The sequence below is a fragment of the Daktulosphaira vitifoliae genome, unplaced genomic scaffold (genome assembly GCF_025091365.1).
Source record: "Daktulosphaira vitifoliae isolate Bord-2020 unplaced genomic scaffold, ASM2509136v1 Scaffold_1, whole genome shotgun sequence".
NCBI lineage: Eukaryota > Metazoa > Arthropoda > Insecta > Hemiptera > Phylloxeridae > Daktulosphaira > Daktulosphaira vitifoliae.
Window position 1 is genome coordinate 16,076,092 of NW_026099572.1, and position 20,629 is coordinate 16,096,720.

At 26.4% G+C, this 20,629-nt stretch overlaps 2 protein-coding genes across 3 annotated transcripts in view; both read right to left on the bottom strand.

Annotated features, from left to right (window-relative positions):
* Positions 1 to 2,829: 2,829 nt before the first annotated feature.
* The window catches only part of LOC126902472 (heterogeneous nuclear ribonucleoprotein K), a 96,290-nt gene continuing 78,490 nt past the window's right edge, over positions 2,830 to 20,629 (bottom strand). Inside the window, exons 11-12 of one of the 2 annotated variants that reach the window (XM_050679817.1) lie at positions 4,241 to 4,410; positions 2,830 to 3,219 (exon numbers count right to left, since the gene is read on the bottom strand). In XM_050679817.1, coding sequence (XP_050535774.1) covers positions 3,171 to 3,219; positions 4,241 to 4,410 — 219 coding nt within the window. In that variant the 3' untranslated portion in view covers positions 2,830 to 3,170. The remainder of the gene's footprint in view (positions 3,220 to 4,240; positions 4,411 to 20,629) is intronic. The other variant, XM_050679827.1, reaches the window with a different exon arrangement.
* LOC126902641 (transcriptional regulator ERG homolog) lies at positions 5,949 to 17,145 on the bottom strand. Its single transcript, XM_050680122.1, has 4 exons — positions 16,202 to 17,145; positions 15,122 to 15,376; positions 7,345 to 7,591; positions 5,949 to 6,779 (listed from the first exon to the last, which is right to left on the bottom strand). Exons 1-4 carry the CDS (start codon positions 16,266 to 16,268, stop codon positions 6,449 to 6,451), a joined length of 900 nt encoding a protein of 299 aa, XP_050536079.1. The 5' UTR covers positions 16,269 to 17,145; the 3' UTR covers positions 5,949 to 6,448.

Below are 20,629 nucleotides of genomic sequence, written 5' to 3' on the forward strand. Positions count from 1 at the left end.
CACAAAACACGACTGTACCTAATGCATGATACGTTTACGTACTTCAGTCGCTTTACATGTATATATATATATATATTCTAATTACTATTAAAAATATATATTAACACACTTTATTCTTATTTAAGGATATAGAACTCATTCATTCCGATTACAAAGGATGAATCCAGTATCGTCATTTTTCATCACTACCTCCATGTTCCGGGAGTGGGTAATTTACGCGCCTGCTGCTTTCCTTGGATGNCATTATCCTATTTATTTTATTGATATTTATTTATACACTTTGACAGTGTTTTGTTTTACATTTATATTCTATTTTTAAAATGATAATAGTCTCGAGCCATATTTGTGTGTTTATAACTTCAGATATATGTTTATATGTGGTATGACTGTAGAGATTAAACAAACTGATAAGAATTATTCAAAATTTGTGTTTTATGACAAACGTACCTATATTCGATACCCACATATTACTTTTTATTTTATTCTTTAGTCTATACTCTTTAACTATTTTATAAATACGTATATGCACTAATAAGAAAACTAACACTGGGTATACGCCGTATACCCGCGTATCACTCATGATTTTATAAGTATACGCAATAACAGAAAAACAAAGAAGTGGGTATACGCCGTATACACGGGTATACGCTCCACGACACCTCTGATTAACACACTTTATTCTTATTTAAGGATATAGAACTCATTCATTCCGATTACAAAGGATGAATCCAGTATCGTCATTTTTCATCACTACCTCCATGTTCCGGGAGTGGGTAATTTACGCGCCTGCTGCTTTCNGGGTAATTTACGCGCCTGCTAATTTCCTTAGATGTGGTAGCTGTTTCTCAGACTCCCTCCCCGGAATCGAACCCCGATTTCCCGTTACCCGTTACAACCATGATATTGATAGTAACTACTATCATAANCCCCTTTACCCGTTACAACCATGATATTGATAGTAACTACTATCATAACATAAAACTAAAAAGTGAAAAATAAATATAGTTTAAAAAACTAAAAAAACACGCTTTTAAAGCACATCGAACTAAAAAGTTAAAAATAATTTTTAAAATAATTATGAACAAAAAATACTAGTATTATTGTGATAAAAGCGTCGGGCGCTCAATATACGAAAAATATGGCACAAAGCACCCACGCTTTTATCACAATAATACTAGTATTTTTTATTCATAATTATTTTAAGCTTATTCTAAAAATTATTTTTAACTTTTTAGTGCGATGTGCTTTAAAAGCGTGTTTTTTTAGTTTTTTTTAAACTATATTTATTTTTCACNATTCAAAATAATTTTTAAAATAATTATGAACAAAAAAGACTAGTATTATTGTGATAAAAGCGTGGGTGCTTTGTGCCATATCTTTCGTATATTGAGCGCCCAACGCTTTTATCACAATAATACTAGTATTTTTTGTTCATAATTATTTTAAAAATTATTTTGAACTTTTTAGTTCGATGTGCTTTAAAAGCGTGTTTTTTTAGTTTTTTAAATTATATTTATTTAACTTTAAGACGGTCCTGTAACAATTAGTTGCAAAAAGAGAATATAAACAATAATATGAATCATATAATAAGACCTCAAACCTTTGATTGAAAAAAAAATTAAATTAATAGTTTTTATATCTATTACTACAAATTAATATGAACTATGAAAGCCTAATATTTCTACTGTCATAATAGAATTATAAATTCCTGATTATACACATAATCAGGAATTTGGAATTCTTTTTTACGTTAAATATTTTTAATCTATTATGCTCGTGTGTCTTTTGAAACATATACTTACAGACCTAATACTTAATCACTAATTTCATCTCAAATATTAACTTTTAGATTTTTTCTTATTCAAGTAGCAATTAATTTTTTATTTATAAATAGTTATTTAACTTTTTATATTTATCTCTTGTTCTTTAACAATAAGTATCCAACTTATTATTTTTAAATGAGATAATAACAACTTTTGGTGCATTATTTCGGAAATAATTAACAATTTTACAAATTAGCAGGCGTGGCGTGATCGAGAAATGTCTAATGATAAAATAATATAACACATTAATGGCGTATTAGAGGTTACATCATTCCCGAGCAGTATTAAATAATTAATTTTAAATTGAATTATCATATATAGTTCCCAAAAGAAAAAATATATATATTATACAAGTAGAGAATAAAATATATACTAGATTACTAACTTAATTCATTATACAAATTGTAAAAAAGCTGAGGTCAATGGGAGACTATCCCATTAATTACCTCCTATTTGAAAACCACTGATCCATACTCTGATACATAATATGTATCATAGTAATGATGTCTATTAAATCATTTTATGATTCTCGTTAATTTCTGGTACTAAATTTTAAAAATTCGTATGAAAGAATGAACCACTACATCACAAGACAACTAATGATGTTTTTATGTAACATGACTCAAAAATTTTCATTCTTCTATAATTAAAAGTCAAGCTTATCAACTTTTACATGAATTAGTACATTATATCTGTAAATAGAATTAAAAAAACAAAACAATGATTGGCTCATGAAACATTTAATTAACAGGAATTTCTACATACTGTTAAAAATACATTCATTCACACTATGAATCCACAATAAATTATAGGTCTAATCATTACACATTTATGTAAAAAAGCTAAAATAAATTAGACCTATACATAATATCTTAAATTTTATTTATTATGTATATATATACATATGTATACACATAGATATAAATACGTATATAATTATTCATATATATATATATATTTATATTAGAATACGTCAAATAAGTTTTCATTAATAAAAAACCTAAAATTAGCAATTCAAAACTTGTTTAATGCAATGTTTTAGAGTACGTTTATCAATAAAAAAAACCTTTACATGTATTGGTTAGAAATAAGGAATCTCTACTGAAAATAAATGTCATATATTTACAAAAAAAAATTAAAAATTGAAAAGTTTATCAAAGCACAAACAACTGATACTGGCAATAAAACAACAATTAGTTACAATTACTCATTGAGTTTAAAAAAAGACAATTTAAAACAACAGACGTATATGAGGATCTAGATTTTTACTAATTATATAGATTGAATGGTGTATAATATTGTGATTTTTATCATTATTTATTAGTAATGAAGTAACTGTGTTGGCTTTTACATGAAACCATCTCCACCAGGTCCTCCAGGCTTTTGAGCTTGAACACTAAAAATTAAAACAAATGTTAAAACCTATTCAATTCCTTATTTATTATTGGTTCTAACAAAAATATTTAAATACATAATTAAAAATTAACTTTAAGATTATCACAAATAAATTACATCAAAATATGAAATTACAAAAAATTAATGATGCACGAAATAAACAGGGAAAGAAACTCAAGATTTTAATTTGAAAAAATTATATTTTAAGTATTATTTTTATTTAGAATTTAATATTAAAAATTTATGAAGAACAATGTAATGCACAAAAATTTAAATTAAAAAAAAAGGTGTATTATTCCTTTAACCATTTTTGTTTACACTAAAGGTATAATTAAATCTATTAATAATTTTAAACATCAACAAGAATATTCTATATGAATTAATAAATTTATTATTTAGATTGTTTAAATTGTAGAATTGATCCTAAAATTTGTAAGTTTGACTCTTATGATCAAATATAATGTATTTTATTGATGTATAAGTCAGCTCTTAGTCACTCTTGCAATAATAGCCTTAATTACACGAGTTGTCAAAAAAATAAATATTGTACATTTTATGTCCACCATAGTGTATAATTGTTGATATAGATATTAAAGTTATAAATATTTTGATGACTTAAAATTTATTTAAAATAAAATTTTGATTATTTAAATATTAATAAAAAAATTTACAGATAAACTGCTGAAAATTTTTCATTTTTTACCACTATTATATAATTAAACATAATTTTAATACACTATTTAGTAATTTTAATATGAAAGCGCAGTAAAATACAAATAATTCTTGAAATATATAAATCAAAGCAGTTATAGCGTACACATGCTGTTAGTCGTTACTACCATAAGAAGACTAGAGACTTCTTGTTAGGAAGATTTACATTAAAACAACAAAATCACTAGTCTTCCATAAGGAAGATAACGTATAATCTTGTAGCTGAATCCCGTAAGTTAGCTGCTATTGCTTCTAATGTTAGTATCAATATTCGTGTTTATATTAATTCTATAGTAAATAATCACACTTACCATTGTTGTAAAAGATACTGTGCCATTTGTATTTGACTGTCTGTGCCATTAATAGTGATTATTCGTTCATCTGAGCCTTCAGTTGGTTCGCCAATTGTGATTCCGGCTCCTGAATCTTGGCGAATTCGGCGTATTCTAGCGCCTGCCTTGCCGATTATTGCGCCCGCGAGCTTTAAATAAAAAAATATATATTAAGTGATGATTTGTTAAAGATCAATAATAAACAAAAGTATTTATAAATTCAAATTTCAATATTTTAAATAAACATCCATTATTACTATGACAAAATTATAATCCCTAATAGTTATAAACAGCTTTTACTATATTTTATTATTATTAACATCAGATTTATTATATCTAAAATTTTAATAAATTCATTATTCAAAATTTATATAGAAATAATAACTATTCATAAAAATATTATATTAGGGTCTTATTTTCTTATTAANGTGGCACATCACTAGACACGCACGTGTGTACGGGTACGATAACCAAAAATAAATTTATACAGGAATAGTATTGCCGGCGTGAGATGAGCGAGGCGTGGGGTGGGGTGAATACGTTATGACAGTCTAGTCTAGACGATGGAATATGCGATAACGCGTGTCGTTTTGAGAGTTACAAACATACAGGTGAAACTAATATAAGCGTGTTAAAAACAAACATAATTCTATCAAATATAATTTACACCTTTGTTGAGTTATATGTTAGATCAGTTTGAATTATACGTGTCAGAGTCCTGGACGGACCAAAAAATATGAATTCAATCCTATCCGATAAAATTCAAAGTAAGTACGACTCAATATAGCCGAATACAAATATTACTCGGATTTTGATTTGTAGACAACTTCAACATATCAAATAGAATATAAAAATATATAAAACAAAACATATTAAATGTTTCTGTAATATTCAAAAAAAATTTTTATATTTATTGATGAATGTATGTATTTTTTAAAATTTTTATTTATAAATTTAGCAAATAAAGTTTGCTACTTAAAATTGTTGTATAATGAACCAGCTGATTATTATTACTATAGTACTTAAATAAGTAGAAAAAAGATAATTCGATTTTTTAACTAACAAAGCGCAACGATTTAAAATTGCTATGTATTCTATGGTATTTGTATAGTTAAACAAGACATTATTCATAAGAGATTCATGTATTATAATTGACATAATTTTAAATTATTTTCAATGATATAATTTGTTAAGTATGATGCATGTTGAATCCAAATGAAATATTGTAGCTGTATTTAATTTGACTAAAACCTTGAAATTACTATTTTGGTGTACGAATAACAACGAATAATGTTGTTTAAAACATAACATGTCATTGTTTAATTTGAATTAATTTGTTATTAAATTAATAATTGTACTTGGAATTAGTGACGTCATGAAAGGGTGGTAAGGGTGTTATACCCCCGCAAAAATTGTTTTCTGGTTATGCCATTAGTTGAAAAGAATTTTACTACAAATACTATTCTTTTAACGACATAATTGCTTATTACGCTAACGATTTAAAGGAGTGTTATTTTAACCTCTAAAATATACTAGTGGAGTGTCGATAATATTGACACTCAACTAGTCTACTAGGTGAAAATCTACTCGCGATTGTATATTAATATAACTACAGTTAGGAAATAACAACTATACATTTTGTTTTTTTTTTTTTGGTGTATCAGTAGGAACATATTTTAACAAAACAGATATAACATTAAATTATATTTACAAACATAACATGTTAAAATTACATTTTTTACTATAATATTTAGTACAAAAATTTTGTTACACCAGCAATTTTACAACTGATTATTTTTAAAGTCAATTTGACAAAATGTGTACATGTATGTATTTACAAGTTTACCCTTAGCCAAATTTAGAGTTTTGTATCATGTCATTTGTAACAGTTTCATAAAGTATTCAAAATTAAAATAAAAATTCCTACTTCATACTGTTTAAATAAAAGTGTAATAATAATTTTTAACATTTTGTTATAAGGAAACCAATCTTGACTATTTTTAATATTTTTTCGAACTTGTATGAGAAATCGTAATAGTTATGTAATCAAAAAAAAAATATTTTTGATTACTTCAAAACTATTAATACAGTCTAGATATGCCTCAAGGAAAACAACAAAAATACATATATATAAATTAATAATTTATCTATAACACAATTATTGATTACATTATTTTAAGGTAAATATTATGGCGGATATGTTCGGGGTGTATTTGGATGTTGATGATGGTACAAGGTAGACAAACCGGCTGCAGACGATGCCCAGTAAGAAGGTCCAGTGGGGAAAATTGGGGTAGGCGTTGATACCTGCTGCTGACTATAAAGTCCTCCGAAATCCGGCGCTGTCGATGATGTAGACGATGCTGAAGATGGAGTTTGACCAGCTGCAGTTGGTTGTGATGTCTGAGTAAGCTGTGATTGACTTTGGTGACAAGCAGTCATTAATCCATGAAAATCAAATTTGTAAGCATATCTTTTTCCATGTACTTTGGTCATAATATTTTTATCGTAGTAGTACCTAAAAACCCAAGAATAACCATTATACGTTATAGACAGGGCTATATTTAAAATTTTAACGTAAGGCTATATGAATTTTGGCAGCCAAATTTTTTCAAAACGCGCTTTAAATTAATATTGATGGACAAAAAAAGGCAACATTTTTTTCTATCAAATATTTTATGGAACGTCAACTTTTTTCAAGCATTCATCGAACTTTTGATGATAACCTTGAAACAAAAATTAAAAACCTAAAATATCATATGAATCTAAACTACCAATATAAGAATAAAAAAATTTTTGATCGACTGTATGTTGACAATATTTGTAGGGTTTTGCTCTTAAATATTGAGATTCGCCCTTAATAATTTCTGATGGACTCTTGCTCCTTCAAACCATTCCTTAAATACGTCTCTGCTTATAGATAATTAAAGTTTATAGAAAATTATTACACATTCTCTAATAATTTATAATGTTATTCGAACAATTTACAGCTATAGCTATTTGGAAATATGATTATGCATCGTAAATTTATAGAAAAAATAAATTTTATTAAGAAAATAATAATACTATTAAACAATATTTACCTTAGTGCTCTGCTTAATTTATCATAATTCATATTGGGTTTAGATTTGCGTTCCCCCCATCGTCTTGCTACCTCATCTGGGTCGATGAGTTTGAACTCTCCTCCAGGACCATCCCAACAAATACACCCCACGTTATTGGAATCAGCTAACAGTTCTAACAAAAACTGCCACAGTTGTATTTGACCAGAACCAGCACTAGCCTGTGCAATCAAACGACTACTTGCTGCATTAACTACTTCATAAGGGTCTACAAAATAGGAAAATGATTAATTCTATAAATTACTATGTTACTATGTTGCTTATTTAATCACCGAACAAACAATTGTTTTTAGATATTTTAATTTATCAATGATAAGTATTTAAAAAAAGTTTTTTCTTAGTCACATCGCCTCTTCTCTAAACTATTTAGGGTCAACAGCAATATAAGTATTTACAAGATTAACTAATTATTCTGTAAAAATTATATACAATTATTAAATTACTATCGTAGTGTTTTTTTTTCGAAAATACAACTTTTCTAGAAAGAAATTCCAATAGAATTCATAATTTTATATTTTTTTATAAGATAAGTAAAGATCTTAAACCTTAAACATCGTAGAAATAAAGTATACAATAATGTACAATATCTCAAAGTACTTGTTTATTATTAAAAAAAAAAAATGATTTATTTAAATGCTTATTTATTATTCAAATAGTAGTTAAATTATTAACAATATAGTAAAATTTTATAGCGAATATATTCGCTAATCGATATTTCACTCAGCATTAGTGTGTGACATTCTATCTTATTGTATGATTTAATAATATTGTACTAAAATCTTGATTGAAAAGCGCATTTAAACATAAAGTGATAACATTTCATATAATAAAAAAGTTTACTACTATTTTAATTATAAATCATTAAATAATAATTGACCTATTAACAAATTATTACGTAAAACCATAATTGCTACAAATATAAAACAACTCGGAATGATAATCTTTTTAAAATAATTTTTATTGTTATTAAAAAATCTAGACATGAGATTATCTATGATTATACGTCTAATCCTTTCTATTGTTACTAAATAAACATTTACTTTTGGTTTTATTATAAAAAAAGGATATTACTCGTATAAATATGGTGTTACAAAAAAACAATGTAATTTAAAAACATTTGTTGATTTTTATGTATAATATTCTTTAAAAAAACAGAAAATATTTTATAGATTTTATAGTCAACATATAGTTTTTAGTTTCTTTCTTTTTAAATTATTTATCCATTAATAAATTATTCTAAAAAATTATTCTCATAATTAAAGTATTGTTCAACGCAAAATTGACAACGTCTTCTTAAATTAATATTGGCGACAAACCCTTATATTAATATTTTTTATGAATTTAGTAAGAATCATTTAACAAGGGCTCAAGTGTAATTTTTAAGTAAAATTAATCCAAAAAATGCTAATTTATCCATGACAGTTAGATTTGAAATAATGATTATTCTTTATAAACTAACATTAGCCTTTATTTCGTACCTATAATCCATGAAATATTCGCAAAGATGTAAAAACAAATTTAACAAACCATTGTAAAAAAGCTGATGTGCCGAGTGTCCAAACGGTTTGGCCCGGTTTAGAGCAGTGGCCATCTGCAAATGCCTTCTAAGATCATGCCGTTCACAAGCTGAGAGCTGCCACATCTCCCAAACTCACGTTCCAGCGATTCGCATGTCGGACAAGACGACAACGGCGTTACCGGTGATGTAAAGCCAACAATCTTACTTCAAATGCGAATACGTTTTGGCGGGCCAAACGTTTTGGGGTTTTTCAGAAATTTTTCTTTGGGCCAAAAGTAAGTTAACGCATGCCGTCGATAGGCCGGAAGCACCATTTTTCTTCCACGCCCCACAAGATTACATGCACCGCCCATACATTGGCGTTTTTCCTTCAGGGTGGTTTATATCACCACTGCAGTTAAATTTAAAACACAAAGCACCCCCTAATGTTGATCGCACATTAGAATAACTTTTTTTTTTTAATTTTTATGTATATTTACTGATTTAACTCGTTGAACACTTATTTTGAATCTATAACAATGTTATTATTGATTTTTGAAATTTAATAATATCAAATGCGAGAAATAAGGTTAATATTCATGTGTGATATTTTAACGGGGATGTTTTTTTTTGTCTGAATACTATCAATAGCTAGAAATTTTCATGGATCTTTGTTATTTAGATAAAATAATCAAAAAACTATTATTGATATAAAATAATTAATATATATTAAGGTGGTCCGTATATAGGACATGATGTAAAGTCATCAATTGCTCTAGATGGTAAACAAAAATTAACCCGTATTTTTTAGATTTTTATTTTACCCCTAAATTTCCTATTTACATATTAAATTTATACTTGTTTATAATTTTTGTACATATACGCAAATATAATGAACAAAAGAGGAAGACTAAAGAGGTGTTATATAAACCTAAAAACCTAAATGTTTTGTTTTACTATTAAAAGCAGATTGATGGTTAGCTAATGTAGACTTAAAAAAAATTACAATATCAATAAAGGACCATCTAATATTGTGCATGTATAATTTTATATATTATGCTACTAAATATTTTTTTATAAAATAGTTTTATGCATGGATATTTTAAGAATTACTCATAACAACATGTACTTTTAAAATTTTATTTATTTATGTTAGTTTTGTAAAAATATATACTTGAGTAAAATTGACTTTAGATCAGTTTGAAATGATATTTGTTTTCGGAATTGTTTTGGATCTTAACAGCGATTGCAAAGTTTAATGTATAAAATAGTTAAAGAAAGGGGATTTGATTAAAAGAGGTCATTTTTAACAATAGGACCGATGTTATCTATTGCGACACGGCGTGAGGGTAAAAATTGTTATCAAGTCCCGAGAGGATTGACCAAAGGTCTTTTTTCGTTTTCCTGTGTTTATCCATCTTATTTTTCTAGCGTCCACTACTTTCATTAAGGTTATTTTAAGTGTAAATACGTTTCCGATAGCTGAATGTGTTTTGTATCAACTATCGTATCCTGAACATACTGGATTGTATATAAAATAAAGATTTCTCCATTGAAATAACCATCAAAATGAAATGGTAACTATACGTTTTAACTTGAACTTTTGATTTTTAAATAAATGTTAACCACGAGAAAAATGTTTTTTATTCTTAACTAGTATTTTCAAAGTAAAACGAAGATATGTAATTATAAATTATAATCCAATTTATGGTTAGAAACTGTTAATTTATTTGTATTTACTAACAACTATGTATAACATATAAGAAAAATTATGAAATATTTCAGCTTTCAATTACTAATTCTAAATTGATTATTTTATAAATGATTTCAACTTTCCATTTCTTACTTTTAAAACGAAATTCATGAGAAGTTATTTAAATTATTTTTCTATAAGAAAAAATTGTAATTATAAAAAAAGTGATAAGAGTTAATTGTTAGATTTTTACTTGAACTACAATTGTAATTGAATTAAACGAACTTAATGATTATCGAAAAATAGATAATAATTTTTTTATTAATCTAGTTATAATTTTTAAAAACTTAAACTTTAAGTATTTGATTATTAAGGTACTTGTGTTTATTTTATAGTTTCACTTTCCCACGTGACAGTAGTGAAATCAAATTTATTAGTAGTTAATATACGTATAATTGACAGCCGAGTAAATTACTTATATTTATGCAAAGCACCTTATAGCTGACAAGTCACCACTGAATGAAACACAATGCAATAATATTGCTATAATTCAATTGTTAGAAGGCACATAAGTACATCAAAAGAAATGGGTTGGTCTTTAGAGTTAAGATTTAATGTGATACGCACGCGCTAGCTTATTATAATTTGATTTACGGATAGCGTTCATAAGGTTTCGGATGGGGTGAAATAATAATAACAATAATGACAGTCGGCGACGGGGGTCTAAGCTGACGTTATTAAATCGTTTTCTCCGGCAGAGTGCTCGTCTCGAGAGCTTTACATAATATACGCACCCCCCCCCCTAGTGATATAGACGTAGCACATAGAGCATTTATTAAAACGGCAGAAGCCGTGGGGGTCGATGACAATGTTTTCTTTTACCGCACAGAGAATCAACACGGGAGGCGAACATTTTTCAGCATCATTCTTACAATATTATCTAATATAAACGCCCGCACAAAGGACACTATTGTTTTCAAAAGAGTTTGCATACATTGTGTCCAATGTGCAAAAATCAAACTTGTATAAAGAACTAAACATTTTCAATGTAAAATCAACATTTAATTTTTCTTCACTTATCTTGATTTTACTTGAACGACATTTTTCAATTATATGATTAACAATATTTATAATTTCATTCTAAAAAATAATAGAGAATCTTTGACAAAAATTTAATCCGATCGTTTTTGGAAAACTTAAAAACAATCTCCCCTTCCAATTGTTTTATGCACATTACATACAATGTACAAATTGATAATTTCCTTTAGTGGAAATTAAAGAAATTCCCGATGATATTGCATTTTATAACATCTATTATGTAATAAATGTTGAAAATAAAAATATATATAGTTCATTTTCTTTTCTGTGCGAGTAAAATTCAAATAGAAATTAATTCATTTTAATTACCCATCAATATTAATTATTATGAGTTAACATCACCTAGTTAAAAATAAATATTTTGATATATAAAATATACAAAACATTGATTTTGACATCTAAAAACCACCCCCCTCCCTTTAAGAAATTCTGGTTCCGTATCTGTAAAAGGTCAATATTCAGTAGGCATAACTTCAATGACAAAACTATGTTTGTTTATATTGTCTCATAAAAATATTACAGTGTAGTTATTGTTGATTACGATTTTTTTTTTACATTTAAGTGAATTTTAAACTAGAATGTTTTATCCATTTATTAATAAGAAAATATTTCAAGTGACAACGCAAATCCCCGAGATTTCTTCCTTCCTTCCTGCAACCGTTTATATTTTATTTCTTTCTTCCCCAAGTGTGTACCATTATTGTTTCATTATCCTAACAAAACTCCGTATCCAATTTAATCCGAGTCAAAATAGGCTTGTATAACAGATTTATAGTACTAATATAAATGAATTTACTTAAGTAAATAGCAATTAAAATTAAATATTAACATTTTTTATTTTTATTAATACTATACTATCAAAACTCAAATATTATAGTAATATAATAATTGTAATATATAATCGTATATTCGATTTTTCATTTCAAATATATCATAAATTACAGAGTAATCGGTTCGTCATAAACCAATCGATTACTCTAAAAATAAATACAATATTGAAAAAACAATTCTGATTTCTTTTAGTTACTCATATTTTTTATTTATCCTTTTGAATTACTTTTTGGAATCATTACTTATAGCTTATAGGGGTTTCAATTTTATTCTTTTAAATTGCAACATATATTTTTTAGTAGCTTAAATATAGGAAATTATCTAATTGAGTAAATGACTGGTCGATAACAACTCTTGGACCAGTACTTTGGATGTTATTTTCATTTTTATATTTAGGCAGGACGAAGAGCACGTAATGACAAGTGATAAAGAATAGCAACACTCACTATATTATTCCACTCAAATACTTTAAATTGTTAATAACTTGTGAAATACTTGTCAAAAAGTTGTTATCGACCAGTCATTTTCTTAATTAAATTATTTCCTATTTTATTATCTAGTATATATGTATGTTGCTATTAAAAAAAAATAAAGTTGATACCTTTTTAAGTTATAAGGGATGATTCTAAAAAGTAATTATTAGCTGATAAATAAAGAATTATATGTAATTAAAAGAATTCAAAAATTGTTTTTCCATTATTTTATTTATTTTACTAGTAACCGAGTGATTTAAAATATACCGATCATTCTGTATGATATAGTTTTTATTATTTTTATCAATTCATTCAATTAATATAAAATAAGCAAAAATTATAATGCAGTAATAAATGAATGAGTAATAATCAATACATCATTTCAATGCAGATTAATATTATTAATATATGACTAACAATTGAAACGGTGCAGCCTATTATAATCTGACTAACCAAAAAATTAATTCTAAAAAGTTTTCTTGCTAAAATTTTGAGTCATTCAATATTATTACACTTACAAAATATTTTAGTTTTTTAATATCAAAAAAGAATAGGCTTTCAAACACTATCATTTTTTAGCCGAGTTGCAACTTCAAATAATTCAACCTAATAAAATAGATAAAATAGCAAATTTTAGATTTAATAAAAAAACAAAATAAAATCATTCTCATATGAAAATTGAAACTATACATGTTATACTTAGTTTTATATATGCTTATATGGTTCACAATTATTGTGAATATATTTTTTTGTAGTTGGGTGGTGATTGTCTTATATATCATGGATTGAAAACGAAATAATAAAAATAGGACTAACTGTTAAAGGATAAAAAAATCTTGCAATCTGAAAGTCAAATGTCGAGAAGCAATAATGGCCGAGGTTAAGCGACAGCAAGCCTTAGAAGGGATTACCTGTGTCCCCGCGTGATATATTACACTTTAGATCCAGAGGGATTTTTATCCCTTATTTTTGTGTTAAGCTTTAACGATGACGTATTCTATGGGGAAAACGCTAGTCGTGCAATTTTGTATCTATTGATCTACATTTAAGCAAAACGGTTATCATAACATTTTGTAAAAATAATACAGTTTTTTCCGATATACTAGTTGAGATAGCACTTGGATAAAATATCGTGTTTTTATGTATATACTAAAATTAATTTTGAACAATTTAGTATTAAAATCCTTGAAGTTTAATCATCCGAGCATTATAATAACCTACACTAATGAATATAAGTAAAATGTACATATATTTCATTCTTTCAGAAATAATATTTTATCTATTGTAGTATTATATCAATATATTGATTATAGTATAAATTAATTACATTTTAACCGAATCAAAGCTGTTATTTGTTGAATATTTTTAAAAAATGAAAATAAGAAATACTTCGTTCAAACATGATAAAAAATGGTTCGTTGATTAAAACTTACAATTATTATTTTAATATTAGCCGATCATTTTCTCTTAAAATAATTATTGTCAGAAAATTAAATTCGGTATATTTAAATTTTATTAATTTACATAGCTAGCTTATTAAATAAAAAATGTTTTAATTAAGAAAACTGACTGGTCGATAACAACATTTGATCCATTATTTCGGAAGTTATAACTATTTTTAAATATAGCATGTAGTAAAGGCATGGGTTATGTTGTTTTATCATTATGTATTACTCTGCCATGCTCTCCCTCCAGTTCATGTTTAAAAATGTTAATAACTTCCAAGATACTAGTAACAAATTTTTATTGATAAGCAATTTTTTATTTTATAAGTTAGTTAAACATGTATATTGTTATGAAATGAAATAAAATTGATACTCTTATAAGGAATATTTGATATTATTTATGATACTAAAAATCACCAAAATTAATTTTCTTAATACAATTATTGCATTAATAGTGGTTATAACTCAACATAATTATTATTTAGGATAGATCAAATGGCTAATTAAAAAAAATAATTTGTATATACAACTATTAAAAATGATATGATTATTTTTTTCCAATAGAATAAAGTAGTCTATCAAAAATGTAAATGGTAAGCCGACATGTTAGTTATTTATTTATTAATATATATTGAGAATATTTTTAATCATAAACCACAATTACAGGTTTAAATTAAAATTATTGATTTCCACTCCTTACCTTCATCAGGTGTAGTCAAACTAGGACTGGGAGGTGTTCCTGTGACAGGTTGTCTTAGAAGTGACAAGTGTAACAACAATAATCGACCAGATCTTCTGTTTCTCGATCTACAATCGAATTCTGATCTATTCAAAGAACAAAGTCCACGTCCAGAATCTGGAAAATCTTCAGGTCTTGGCAATGGCCATAATTCTAATTGATTCGCACACCACTTTAACCACGCAGCAACGTGGTCCTTGGTCCAGTCAATCGGATCTAAAAAATTATACATAATTTAATTTTCCTTTGGTTATTGCAAACCATTTCTGTTGTTAGCTGTATAAAAATTATATATTCTTTTCTTCCTCTTGAAAAATAGAGATACGTGGTTTGGGAATGGAGGTGATGATATTTACGTTTGCATTATTATTAAAAATAATGTTAAACTAAAGTAAAGTCTAAACTAAGTAAATAAATTTTAACCACTTTTACCAATGTTTTCATGAAGCTCTAAAGGTTTTCAAAAGTTTTATGCTGCAAGACACTAAAGCAAATGTTATTAAAGTGAGCAAAAAATAAATCTATTATTATTTTTATTTTTCTGTAACAAAAAGGATACCTTCAAATCACTCAAAGTTCCTAAATACAGGTTTAATGAAAACATACAGTTTTCATATTACTGTTCGAAATATGTTTAAATGTCATAATTTTATGAAAATTGTTTATAATACTCAAATATAGTACAAATACTATAAATATAAAAGTTTAATTAGTTAAATTACATTTTCAAAAATTTATTCAATTAATACTTGATAGCAATTAAAAATTGTACAATAACAAATGTTAAAGGAAAAGTATATGAAATATTAGTTCTATTTTTTTAATTAAACAATAAACAAAAAATAATTGTTTTCTTTTTATTGATTTATGTACTACATTTTTTAAACTCTAGAAAGGACACTGTCCTTATTTTTGCTTATAATTTGCACGATTTATTAAATAAACTTTTCATTGAAATAAAATGTTTTTCTCATTAAACATGAACATATTAAAAATACTTAAATAACTTTAGACATAACCAAAATATTACATTTAACTAACCGTTAGGCAAAACAACGTTATCCGTAGAATTTCGACCATCTGATGTATCATCGACAGAACTGGACATTACCTATTTTTCACTTTAAACCAAAGCATTTCCGTCAAAAATCTAGCAAATCGATCGGGATGATAACGCACTATCATCGACAACTCGTGCACATAAAATCATATTAACAAACCAACCTTCAACTCAAAAACCGGAACAAAAATATTTAAATTTGATATTGGTCAAATTTTTTCAGGCTTTTTTTAAAAACAATTTTTTTAACGTCTGAATACGATATTACTTCGATCAACATAGTTGCGAATACTATGATGTTAAGATCAAAACTGAATCACTGACATTTTCCATAATATACCGTATGGTATGTACATCTAAGATATTGTATATGCGGATGACGCATCCCAATTCCAAGACTTCGGCTACAGTGGCTGACTAACCCCTTCAGTGGCGGCGGCACAGTTTCTCGTTCACCTGTTGGCGACAATCATGTACTATGTCTGTACATCAATGTATCTCTATAAAATGTTATTTTTTTACGCCTAATTAGGGCTTATTATTTAATGGTGAATATTTAATTTCTCTACTTGTAGTTGTATATAATAATACTTATAAAAATATTGTCTGGCAGCATATAACTGAAAATTATGTTCGCATTCAGATAAGACGTTGAGTTTGAAAGCAAACCGCATGTCAGAAAACGAGTCTTCGAAAGCATATTCTAAGAAACCGCCGTTTAACTTAAAAACATTAATTGCGATGTCATAAGCTCCAGTACAGGTCTTAATAGCCATTATCCATTGGTACGATATCCAAGCATTGGGAGGTTCCTTAAAGCAATAGTTGAATAAACCACTTATTTCTGGTCGTTCATTGGAATACGTAGCGAACACCTCGTTCAATTTTTAAATAGATGTGTGAAAAAGTCTTTCAGAATAGTTAAAAACCGGTTCACTGAAAACGTGGTCACGAAATTAAAACCATGATGTTGTATAACATTATTTCTATATTTATAACATATACGCATGTGAAAAAATTCATCGGATGATCTCAATTCCGCGAGTTGAGATAAACGCAAAAAGATTTTTATAAACAAAAAACTAAATTAACTTCTTAGAGTGCAAATTGACTCATACGTCACTGCTATGCTATTAATTTTATTCAGTACTATCTATCTTGTTGTATTATTGTAGTGTCTATCAAGGTCATTGTCGTTCAGCTTAAATAAGTAAAATTATTATTTGGGTTTTTTCACTGAGACACAATTGCTATACACAATTAAAAACAGATTTTTATGAATGAACTAGACGAACAATGGCAAGTAGTATTACTCACTATGCATCGTATGCATGTCGTCACGACCGAAAGATACGTCATCGTTTTCATTCATACTATACGGTCATTACACGCCAACACACTTAATTATAATTAAAAAAGAACCTTATTATACCTTAACTCGTATAAATACAAGAGTATTTTGATGGTGAATATTCCGAAATTCATTTTACACTAAATTCAAATTTATTACAATCGTGAATAGTGAGAAATTTCGTAGTATAATATTCTCCAATCAACGTAATCGACACATATCACACACACACATCTATTTTTATGGTGAATTATTACAAATGTAAGGTTTTATAAGAACGGTTTTACAGAGTTTTAACAACAATATATTTAAGTAAATAAATCAAGTCTCAAGACATGTAGACATCTTAGTGATGCTCTAAACATAACATTTATTTTAGTACTTAATGACCTTCTTCATAATGTGGAAAAGTTCGAAAAACCAAAACTAAATATTATTTGTGTTTTAGAAAATCAAAAAAGTAATAACCAATTCGCCTTAACACACGTTATTTATATAATTATTTTCAAAATTTTATTTGGTACCTATATACAATAAAAAAGTTTAAATATTTAGTACCATTCGTAGAATTACGATTTTGTGTTTATAAGAAGCAACAGCAGATCCGGCTAATTTCTTAATTACTTCAATTATTCCTACAAATTAGTTGTCACAAAAAAATGTATACAGACACGGTGAACAGATGTAAATTATTATTAGGTACTGCTGCATTATTTAGAAATTCTAAATAATGATTTGATTAAAAATGAAGTAAAATTGGTTGAAATAAAATTGAACACTTAATAATAAAATGTATTATCTATCAAATCTCTTAATTTCCCGTTTGTTATTATAATAACTAAATTACTATTAAGTAATCTTGAAATTAAAAAATAATAATTTTTTTTTTAATAAATAAATAATACTCTGAAATAAATGTGTTGAATATTTATATGCTTTGAATTTTCTTTAGGCATAATTAATATTAACTAACCGCTTTAGAAAACAACGGTTTAATATGACTCAAGATTGGCGCCAGAAAAAATAGGAAGTCCGCTTCCGGTTCAACAAGTGTGGTATCTACTTATATATAAACGAATATATTTTATACAATGATGTACGATGGAGGCTGGAGAACGTAATAAAAGTCAAGCTCACTTGTGAGAACGATATTCTCAGCGCGTTCCCTTAGTGACTAATAATCCAAGAATTTACTGGTTAAATCAACGCCCTCTTAAAAATACTAGTTATTTGGCGAATTGAAATAATATCAATATTTTTATGTAGCTCTAAATGAACTTACGGAACATGCCTGTCTGATATAATACCGATCTTTTCTGCACATTCCCAACAAAAATGTTGATCAAAGAATTTTTAAGTAAAGAAATAATTAAAAAATAAAATCATTTTTAATTATTTTATCATTTAAAATAACTAATAAAAAAAAACTACAGAAAATGTTGCCATGAAAACATTACTTCCTTCAAAATTAAAACTGTTAATAATAGGCAACCCACAATTTGTATACTGTGTTATGTTCTCTCAATTCATATTATTTTCTTTTTATAAATATTACCTTTCTATGAATGAAACTCGATGTTTAATTTTTTTAAATCCCACATATCTAATCTAAAAAATTAATCATAATAGATGTTATTTCATAAATTAATTGATTATAAAAATCACTATTTAATTAAAAGCTTAATTCTAGAACATAGAAAATTCAACTCTTACGGATCACCTATGTTTTGTACCAACTAATGGTTTTTTTACTGTTTAAGAATATAATTTTTAATTTGTAATTTTATAAAGATTGAGAAAAGTTGTTTAGATAGTATTCGAAATGAAATTTGTACTGCCTAGTATATTATGACGGTAAAAATAAAATTGTACATGTCAATGTAGTTAGTTATTTACAAAATGTATTATTGAAATCTAATCATAGTAAAACGAACATAGCATTATTTTTTTTTGTAATAAGGATATAAAATTATAAAAAATAAACACTTTTTATTATATGATTACTGTATAACACCTAATCATGTAAAATTAATGCGGATCAAAAAAAAATGTAGTCAGTTGCTGAAATTTAATGTAAACTCTGCTGTTATTAGACACTTTTTATGATATGTATCACAGTTCTAGTAAAAATAATTTTACTACTTGTAGCATTACCAATTAGTAACAACTCAATTTGTAGAAAATTATATTGTATTCAATATATAATAATAATAAATAAATGTTTTATACGTTTTTATAATAAATTAATTTGTACTTTAAAAGGTGTACTTAACATTTTAAATTAAAATAAAAGTTAAGTCAAATTTATTTATTTAGACCTTTGCTTTTCAGCTTTTATACCTATGTTCTCAGATAAAATCATCAAACTAAGGAAGGAAAAACTACATGATTTTTATTATTGAAATAATTGGATAAGTCTGTATACAGTGGCTATGCTAGTACATTGTAAAAGGTGCATCTTGATGCTAGAAAAATTTTGCATTTTTTGTACTAATACTATTAATGTCTTCCATAAAAAGTATATCTTTTTTAGAAAATATTTCTTAGGTACCTATGTATCAAAATAAAAGTACTTAGTCTCTAATTGTTACTATAGGAACAATATATGTAGTACAAAATTATATTTTTACGTTTTTCTCTTAATTTCCCAATTTCTCTTAAAATAATAAGTTTAAAAAAACCCAGCACAGGGGGGTCGCGGCACAGTTGTGACGTGGTATAGTTGGATCAAGTATAATGATATCTGACAGTGATTAAAATCACTATCAAAAATAAACGCTTCGATGCAAATCTTTAGATAGTGTTTAATTTTAAAAAAATTGGTGTTTTATTCCAAAAGCTACTTGATCTGCTGGTTCCTTATTAATATCTCGATTAAGATAAAGTATGTCGAATGAAAAAGGGTTTATTAAAAAATATTATTTCTCATAAAAAAATTGTGTGGATCCATAAACTTTTCAATAAGTTATAGCATTATAAAGTTAAATATAATATAAATAATAAAATCGAGAATTTTCACACGAAAATAGCATTCGGTAGCCATTTTCGCCGTGAAGAC